The sequence below is a fragment of the Calidris pugnax genome, unplaced genomic scaffold (genome assembly GCF_001431845.1).
Source record: "Calidris pugnax isolate Ruff unplaced genomic scaffold, ASM143184v1 scaffold81, whole genome shotgun sequence".
Taxonomy (NCBI): Eukaryota; Metazoa; Chordata; class Aves; order Charadriiformes; family Scolopacidae; genus Calidris; species Calidris pugnax.
Genome location: NW_015090880.1, coordinates 9,119,380 through 9,128,666, shown reverse-complemented (window position 1 = coordinate 9,128,666; position 9,287 = coordinate 9,119,380). Strand labels below are relative to the sequence as shown.

General features: G+C 58.8%; 1 protein-coding gene across 1 annotated transcript in view; it reads right to left on the bottom strand.

Annotated features, from left to right (window-relative positions):
* Window positions 1-6,996: 6,996 nt before the first annotated feature.
* Window positions 6,997-9,287, bottom strand: part of FEZF2 (FEZ family zinc finger 2) — a 3,313-nt gene continuing 1,022 nt past the window's right edge. The window contains exons 2-4 of the mRNA XM_014946639.1: window positions 8,365-9,218; window positions 8,084-8,216; window positions 6,997-7,617 (exon numbers count right to left, since the gene is read on the bottom strand). Coding sequence (XP_014802125.1) covers window positions 7,355-7,617; window positions 8,084-8,216; window positions 8,365-9,162 — 1,194 coding nt within the window. The 5' untranslated portion in view covers window positions 9,163-9,218 and the 3' untranslated portion in view covers window positions 6,997-7,354. The remainder of the gene's footprint in view (window positions 7,618-8,083; window positions 8,217-8,364; window positions 9,219-9,287) is intronic.

Sequence of the window (9,287 nt, the reverse complement as noted above, 5' to 3'; positions counted from 1 at the left end):
ACTCCTCCTGTTGTTTCGCAGTAGCTGTGTGCTAAATTACTCCAGCGATGTGATGACTGGCAAGATATGGATAGCGATATCTAAACCCTCGCGAAGGAAACAGGTGGAAAAAAAAAAAAAGAACGGTTCTTTAGTGCATCCTCCCGCTGTGTCAAGCTCTTTGTCTTTGCTGTAAATAGGGTGATTTAAATTGGGAATTTGCTGCTCCTTTTTAACGCGGCTGAAACAGCTCTTGAAAATGCCCTAAATTGTACCCTCTGTGTATGTCGTCTTCCAGTTGTATCTTTTTGATTTGAGTTTCTTTGCATACGTTTTTTAACGCATACAGATAGGAAGGCTGCTCGCTTCTTCCCCTAAGTTTTATCACTAGTGCTGATGATCTTAAAAATAAATGTGTGGCGTTCTTTCTCCTCACTCTCAGTCGTATCACCTACCAGAGAGCCCTAATAGGCAACAAAATAGTGTGAGACGGTATTTACATCACACTTTTGAAACATATTCAAGCAGAGCCAGCTGCCGTAAGATTATTTTACGAATATATCGTAAATTAATAAAAGGAAAAATTCGCCGTCTATGTAAGTAAATTGCAGTCTCCTTGACGAATTGCATAGCTTGAAGCCGCAGCAAATTAGTACCTGCCTGTTGGGAAAAACCTAATTTTGGTTTTGCGAAGAGTTGCATCTCTTCACCCGTTTAAGTTTGTGTGTGTTCCCGGTAGCTCCGGTCAGGCTGCTCTCTGACTGTTGCTCCCCAAAAGCTCCCGGAGGCTCGTTGGCTGCAGCGACTGTCAGCGCCGTCTGACCCGGGCGCTTCCCCGGCAGCTCCGGGGCTCTGCCCGACGGCTCGGGCTGCTCCCCGCCGAGGAGAGCCCCGGCCGAGCGGCTGTGTGGAAGGGAGAAAGGAGAGGGGGAGAAAAAAAAATAATAGAGCATTTTTCTATCGTCTCACAGTGCGAAACTGGGCTCGGGGAAGGGCTCGGTGGGAGGAAGGACCGGGGGGGCGGCCGTTTCGGGGGCGGTGGGGCTGCTGAGAAAGAAAGTGAAGGAGAAGCACCTTGTTGTGCGTCCGCCGAGACTCCCAGGGAAGCTCTGGGCAGCGGGTTTGATTCCTTAGAAACGTTCGTAAGAATAACCCTAACGGTGGAAAACGTACCCGTAAATCCGTAGGGGAAAGGTTGGTGTTTGTGAACGAAACTGTCGCGTCCCCTCGTCGTCTGTGAACGATGTTTAGAGTGAGCTTAAACGAGCGCAGCCGCTTTACACTATTTCTCGGACGTCTCTTTTTATTAAGTTTCCGGGTACACTTGGCTTTTTCTCTATAATCTGCTTTCTTTTGCTGGATTCATTCAGTGATGCGATAATCCAATGTTGGTAATATCTCAATTCATTAACATAATGAATCAGAAGGAAGAGGCTGATTATAAATCAGAAAGCTTCTATTTATGTGAGATATCTTGGCAACTGGCAGCAGGGAGGAAGACAGTAGAAGGAGTATCAGACAGTTAGTGGGACTTTGGGAAGGCGGTGTCAGGTGCTCTCTGTGCCATCCAAACGCCTGCTCCCTTCAAAGGATAATCCTGCCCATATTTTGGGGGGGAAATATTTGGCTCCCGTGGCCTGGCTCTTCCAAGTGGTTCAAAGCGCCCACCCGCCTTGAGTTTGGGCGAGGGATTTGCTCCCGGTCGGAGCTGCCGGGGCAGAGCCGCCTTTACCACGGCGGTGGCCCGGTTGTGTTTGTATCGCCCGCGGGCTGGGCCGGCCCGGAGGGGGCCAGGAGCTCGGCGAGGAGCCCGGGGAGGCGAAGCCGCGGTGCTGCCCTACACCGCAGCGCTGTGGGTCCGCCGAGGTGCCCAGTCCCTGCCCCATCGGGTGGAAGTGCTTCTGCCCCCCGACCGGATCGCTTGGAAAGTTACTCATCAGCTTGCGGCTTCTGCAAACGCAGAAGAATGCAGAGATGAAAGTATTTGTAGAAAAAGTCAAGTTTAGCGTTGTTTCGGGGTTATAAACTCTAGAACAACGCTTTTTATTTCCCCTGCGCTCCGTGTTTGACGGCGTTTTGTCCCCATCCCCGCTGAGGACAACGAGGCTTTTCCGTGACTAAACATGCTCTTACCGGAATCGCTTTAAAGCACATTTTACCGGATATTAAGAGCACCGGTGACTTTAGGCACCCGCACTGAAAACTCTCAGTCGGGGAGCAGAGGGGAGCCGCGGCTCCCGGTGCCACGGGGGCTCCCTGCAAGCCACCTGGCGAGCAAAGGTTGCCTCCTCCAAAACAGAGCGCGGTAAAGTGCAAATACACCCTCCCACCTTTTTTTTTTTTTTTTTTTTTTTTTTTTTTTTTTTTTTTTTTTAATTGAGGGCACGTGTTGGGCTCACCTTTCCGTGATTAAGCAATTAAGCAGTTGCAAGAGATAAATAGGAGGAACGAGAGCGTTAGCGGTAGGAGTGGGCCAGGAGTGAGGTTGAGAAGGCAGGGAAGGTTCACCTGGGAGAGTCAAGGAGAACGGTAGAGGTGAGCCGGTAAGAGCGGTTTTTTCCTCTCTTTTTTTGTGTCTTTAGCTCTTTTTGCGTCTTTGCTGAAGGTCTAGTGGTGGTGCCAGGCACTGGTCAGCTGGACCTGCAACACCGGGCTGCCCTGGAGGGCGGCAGGGCTGGTGGCTCGGGAGAAGGTGGGCTTGGAAGCAGCAAGAGGAGGAGTAGGAAGGTGAATGGTGTGGGGCAAAGCTGGCCACGGCGTGAGGTCCTCCCGCAGGAGCCCTTGGGAGAGGAAAGGTGTGGGGTGACCGTGTTCCAGCCGGGCGGTGGGTGTCTGTCCCTGCCACCATGGCATGCTTCTCGTCCCCTCTGCCTCTCCACCCTTAGGCCTACCTGTCCCCTCGTTGTCCCGTCTCTATGCAGCTGCTCCTGGGGTCAAACGTAGCCGGTAGCTCTCGCCGTGGCCGCTGTCGGTGCTGGCCGAAGGGCGATGCCCTCACCGGGACCCGCCGTGCCGCCTTCCCCTCGGCTGCGAGGGAAGCCGCCTCCGGTCTCCTCCTCTCTCCGCGGAGCTCGGGCACGGATGGCAGCGCAGCTCCCGGCTCTCTGGGGGGTGTCTGGGGTCCAAACCTGAAAGGGTAGAGGGGGTCTGAGGAGAGAGGCGGGGAGGTGTTAGGGAGGGGGTACGGACCGCACCGTCGATGGCTCGGGAAGGGCCGCAGGGACTGGCGAGAGCCCGAAGGCTCCAGCGCCCCGACGCTGGGAGCCCCCTCGGAAACCCTTCCGTAGGGGGGACCCTCGTGTATGACACGCGGGGGTGGGCTGGCACGTTCGAGGCCCGGCGGAATGGCTTTAAAATAACGCAAATAGTCTTGTAAAACGGCTTAAAGCGGGAGAAGGACAAGTCCTGCGGGCACCTGGGCATCCGTGGGGACCCGGCGGGTGGGGAAAGGCATGTGTCAATTTAGCCGTAGTGTTGACTTAAGCGAAAGTGCTAAGCCATTCCTAAACCTAAGTCAATACAGACTTAAGCCAAAATTGTTATTAACGAGCTCTAATCTGATTTAAGAGCCTCCGAGCGACCCACGTCTACACGAGGGGAGAGGAGGCGCGCTGCCTTGCGCTGCGCTCCGCGGTGCCCGATCCCGGGGGGGGGGGGGTCGGCGCAGGTGGGCGAGTGAAACCCCAGGGAGGGGGAAAGCGGGTTTCGAAGGGGCGCTGCCTCCTGGGGAGAGCCGGGGGGACTGTGATTTGGGCTGGCCGGGGATCTCCCTCTGCGGGATGGAACATCTTAAAACTGTACCCAGCTCGGTTGGCGTGGGGTCCCCTTTCCCGGGGGGCGGTGCGGGGTGAAGCCAGGCTGGGCAAACGCCTCCGGGCCCGGGGGTGGCCCGGTCCGGGGCTGGTACCGAGGTCCGGCAGCTCTGCTCGCTCATGAGAGGGACATGCCAGAGCGTTGGGGGTTTTTTTTCGTGTGTTTTTTTTTTTTTTTTTTCCCCCGTCCCAATGGGGCAGTTGAGCCCTCCACTCCACCCCCCAGTGGGGGCCTTTCTTTTCTTCCCCACCAGCTTTGAGCAGCCCTGTTTCAGATTGGCCTTTTTATGTTTGATATAAAGAATAGTTGTTGGCCAATTCCATCTTTTCATCGCTGCTCTCCAGGCCCGGGTCCAAGCGGCTTGTCAGATGCTCATTAACTCCCCCTTTGGCTCTTTCCAGTGTGTCTCCTAAGCTCATTGTGCCAAGAACTAGCGCTTCTTTCTCTTTACACGGCTCCCTTTCTCTGCTCCATCAGGGAGACAAATTACTTTCCAAAAGGGATCGCCAGGGATGGTTTAATGAGAATTTCTCTAGGGCTGGCCGTGGAAATCAATGTAGTTAACATTCGGTGCACTTAATTGGACTTTTCTCTTCTGCCTCCTTCAAAAAAACTCTGAAGCTATCCTGTTAATCTCTCATTTGTAATCAATTGTGTTGACTAAACAAAAGTCTAGGTCGTCCTTTCTTCCTGTCCCAGACAATCCTTTGTTGCCTCTAAATGCCTCATTCTTGAGTGCTCCTGGTCGTGTAGATGGGTCCGATTGTTGACAGTTCATTATTGCGCTTTTGTCCATTTAATCTCCCTCGCTGTGTTTTGCATGTGCATGCCTTAATGAGCTCCGTTGGCAATTAACATGTTTCTAGCAGCAAACTGGTTGCTCAGACGTTTGGAGAGCGGAGTGCAGGGAAAAGGGCAACGCAGCTGCCTTTGGGTTGGTCGCTTCCCGGTGCCCGGCGGGACGCACCTGGGTGCCGCCCGGTCCCGGGGAGGCTCCGGGCCGGGAGGGCCGAGGAGGGAAGCCCGGCGGCTCTGGCACGTCGCTCTGTGCTCGGGGGGCACCTCTAACCCTCCCCCCGAGGCACCGGCACCGCTCAATCTGTTGTGTGCGCGGCTGCGGCGCCGGGAGAGGGTTGGTGGGGTGGGTTTTTTGTGTGTGTGTGTGTGCGGGTTTTGTGTTATTATTGAGGCTTGCTGGCAAGAGTGCCGAAGTGTGAGCAGTCGTGGACAGCAGAAACATCTTGTGAGGGAGAAGATAATTGGAGTCTCTGGCGTGTGTGTGTCTGACAGAGCCGCCCCTCCCCCGCGATCTGCGGCTTGTGTGTGCCGAGATCCGGGTGAGATCCCGGGGAAGGGGCGGGGGGGGGCTGCCGGGGCCGGCCGGTGGCCAGCGCGCTGCGGTGGACCCTTCCCGGCGCGTCCCCGGTCGGGGGGAAGCCGGAGCGACACCGGGCCCGGGGAGGGCTACCTACAGCTCCCCAGGAGCGGCGAGGCCACCAAACCCGGCCGGCGTGGCGCTTCGGGGTGCCCCGAGGATGCCCTTAGCCGTGACGAGGGTGCCGCTCTCCCTCTCACAGACGGCTCTGTAAACAACGTCGCTTTTTATAAAAAAAAAATTAAAAAATGCGAAGAGAACGCGCTTTCTTAATTCCCTTCCCGGGAGCAGGTTTCGCACTGCTCTCGCCCATCGGGAGGGCTGGGAACGCTGTCTATGGGCTCCCGGGCACCCGGCTGCCATCTCGCACCTCTTCCCGGCGCCCGCGGTGCGGAGGAAATCCCGCTTCCCCCGGATCTGGCAGCGGGACCGGCGCCGCACGCCCCGCCGGACACGCCGCTCGCCTCCGTTCCCCGCTCCCCTCCTCTGGCACCTGCTCCTGTTGTGCCCTCCCTCTCAAAGTGTCCTTATCATGACGAGGGGGGTCCCTTCCCTCGGCCCGTGGGCCGTCCCGCCCCGTCTGTGGCAGTGGCGAGAGAGCCGGGCTCGGTTTGCATCCGCGACCCTTCCTCAAGAGCTACAGCCCCTTCGCTTGGGGGACGGTCCCAACATTTCCCAGAGCGGTGACTTACGGCGACGGGGGTTGCATTTTTTTATTATTATTATTATTTCTTTTTAACCTGAAACTCTCCCAAAAATCTTTTTAACAAATCCCGTCGCGATCTTCCCTCGCCGTCCCGATCGCTGGGCATCCTTTTCCGCACCTCACCCGGCCCAAACCATCAAAACGCTACTTCTGGAGCTTAAAAACGCACACCCCGAGAAACTCTGAAATCACTCCCGTCCTTCCAGCGGGAACACGGGGCCCGGCAGCCTCCCCCCCCACCCCCGGTCCCGGCCCCGCTCCTCGGGGAGCGCGGAGCATCGCAGCCCCACTAATGAATCCAGAAAGCCAGAGCGAGGGGTCGCCTCCCGTTCCTGCGCTCAGCGCCCGAGCTGTGCTCGTCCTCGCCTCCCACCATTTAACCACTCAATTAAGCGGGGAAAGGTGAGCTCCCCGTCACGCCGTCCCCAGGCATTTTGGTGCCTCGCTCCTTCCCCTCTTCATTGGCAAACCCGGCCCCAGCAGCACGCACACGCCCGGCCGGCTCCGTCTCCTTTCTCCGCTAGAATAATATTGTTCCTAACGACGTGGCCGGAATAGACACTCGCATATTAAAAGTGAGGGAGGGGGGGAGATGAAAAGGGAATATTTAGTGTAATCCAAGTACTTGATTATCCATATTCTGATCAAAAAGAGTTTCTGAGGCCTGCTGGGAGTGATTAGATTAATGTAATGCGGTTTGAAGGGTCTGTGTTTTCTCTCTTAATTTGGGTCATTACTCGGAAAGCAAGCGTGAGATCATTTCATCTGCATGCAGGGGAAGATAGTCATTCAGGAGCGGCTTAAACACGCCGTAATGAACCGACCCCGGAGAGCGGCGCTGGGAAACTCCGAGCCGCCCTTCGCTGCCGCCCGGGGGTCCCGCACCGGCGCTGCCCCTTTCCCGAGGGAGCCGCGGCCTTCTGAAGCCGCCCGGTTCCCTCCCGCCCTCGTTTTGTTTCCTCCTGGCCGTTCGACGGGCCCTGGAGCGGTAAGGCCCGGTTCCCCGCCGCCGGCCCGGCTCCCGAAGCTCCCGCAATCCGCCTTTTTTACACGGGGGAAGATACATTTATCTCCGTTCAGCCCGGTCCTCGCTCGGACCGGGGCCGAGGTGGGAAACGAGACACCTGCGAAGGGCCGGTTTATTGTCCCATGATAGATAGATATAGATATATATATATTCCTCACTTATTCGAGCGTACATTTAAAATGGAGATTTACAGACACGTATAAAGAGCGCTGTCCTGGCGGGGGGGCGGCCAACCCGGCCCCTCCTGGCCCGCTCCGGCGGCGCAACGCGCCGTTAAATAAGATTCCTCTTATATACAACTGCGGCTCGGGATCGCTTGCTACCGGCGGCTGAGCTCGCTGGGGAAAAGACAAGAGAAGCAAAGGCTGGTTTGGATAAATAGTGCTGGCCCGGTGGAGCAGGTCCGAGTTGGGGGGACGAGGAGGAGGAGGAGGGGGGGGGCTACGCCGGGCCCTTAGCTCTGCCCGCTGCGCCCAGGGTCCCGCGGCGGCGGCGGAGGAGCGCTGGAGACGCTGTCGTGCAACTTTCGGACGTGCTTCTTTAAATCAAAGTTTCTGCAAAATCCTTTCCCGCAAGTGACGCACGTAAAGGGCTTCTTGTCGTTGTGGGTGTGCATGTGGAAAGTCAAGTTATAGATCTGGTGGAAGGCTTTGTTGCAAATGGTGCACTTGTACTGCTTCTCTCCGCTGTGGGTCAGCTTGTGGTTCTTGTAGTTGCCTGCGAGAGAGGAAGAAGGTGGGAAAAGGGGGTTACCCGAGGGTACAGAGTGCGCAGGTAAGGCAGGGCAGGAGGGTGTGGGGGGGTGTCTATTAGGAAGTGTCTCCCCCCCCCCCGCACCCCCGTCCGACTTGTCAAACTCGGTCCGTGTCACGGCGGAGCAGCGCGCAACTGGCACGGCACAAATGAGAGGCAGGGTCAGCCCGCTGACCCGCGGCAAATGGAGGGCTCTGGATTAGGACCAAGGCCCGGCACCTCTCATTTAAAAAGCATTTAGGGAGAACCGTCAGCAGTCCCCGGCGATGCGGCCCGGCTTAGAGGGAAAGTAATTGGGAGCGGCGGCGGCGGCTCTGCCCGCGCCCCGCTCGTCCCCCAGCCGGGCAGGGCTCGCCGCGTTTAATCCCCGCTAATGATGGGTGAGGGCCCCGCGGGGGCCCCCGGCCCGGCCCGGCTCGGCTCGGCTCACCTTTCTGGTGGAAGCCCTTGCCGCAGAACTCGCAGACGAAGGGCTTGTAGCCGGCGTGGATGCGGATGTGGGTGTTGAGCGTGGAGCTCCTGTTGAACGCCTTCCCGCACTGGTTGCACTTGTGGGGTTTCTCCTGCACCGGGGGGCGAGAGGCCGGTCAGGGGGGACTGCGGGGAGAGCACGGGGGGGAGAGGGCGGGGAAGCGCCGGGAAGGCGAGGTCAGGCCCCGCACGGCCCCCGGTGTCCCGTCCCCCCCCCTCCCCGCCCCCCCTTTTACTTACCTTGCCGCAGACCTCGCAGGTGAAGTTTTTGGGTTTGCCCTCCGCCGCCCCGCCGCCGCCGCCGCCCCCCAGCTTGGCGTGGCCTTTGGGGGGGCCGCCGCGCTCCGCCGCCGCCGCCTCCTTCATCACCTGGTCCAGGTGTCCCGGCAGCCGTTCCTTGTGGGCGAAAGGCGGCGGCGGCGGCAGCTTCTCGGCCGCCAGCCCCGCCAGCTTGGCGTTCTCCAGCAGGAAAAGCTTCTGGTGGGCCGAGAGCCCCCCCGGCGGCGGGGCGCCCAGCAGGCCGGCGGGGAAGAGCTGTCCGTGCAGGATGTCGGCCGGGTGGTACGCGGCGTCCAGGTAGTTGAAGTAGTAGAGGGAGCGGGGGGCTGCCGGCACGGCCCCCGCTTGATGGATGACCTGCGGCTTGATGAGCCGGCCGCTGGGCTGGCCCAGGGCGAGCTCTGCCTTGCAGCAGACGCCGCAGTTGGCTTTGCAGAGCCCCGCGCCGCCCCGCAGGCTGCTCTTCCACAGCTCCGAGTAGTTGAGGAGAGTCTTGGAGGGCACCTCGTAGCCCAGCGGCGGGATGGGAATCACGCAGGGAAGGGGCGAGCACAGGCTCAGCGGCTTCTTGCCCGGCTCCGGCTCCGGCCCCGGCCCGCCGTGCCTCTGCTCGAAGGCTGGCTTGGGCTCCGACGTCTTGGCCATGATCCTCTCGATGGAGAAGGCCAGGGTCTTGGAGGGGTTAGCGGCGGCGGCCCTGCCGTCGTGCCGGGGGCAGGGAGAAGGCATGACCGTCTCCAGCGACCCCGAGCTCGCCATGTCGCTCCGCCGTGCGGGAACTTGGTGTGAGCAGCGACTCGCTCCCGCTCTCGGCTCTGCATTCCAGAAAAGCCAGGAGACAAATCAATTTAATAAGCACCTTGTTCTCCCCCAGCCTCCCCCCC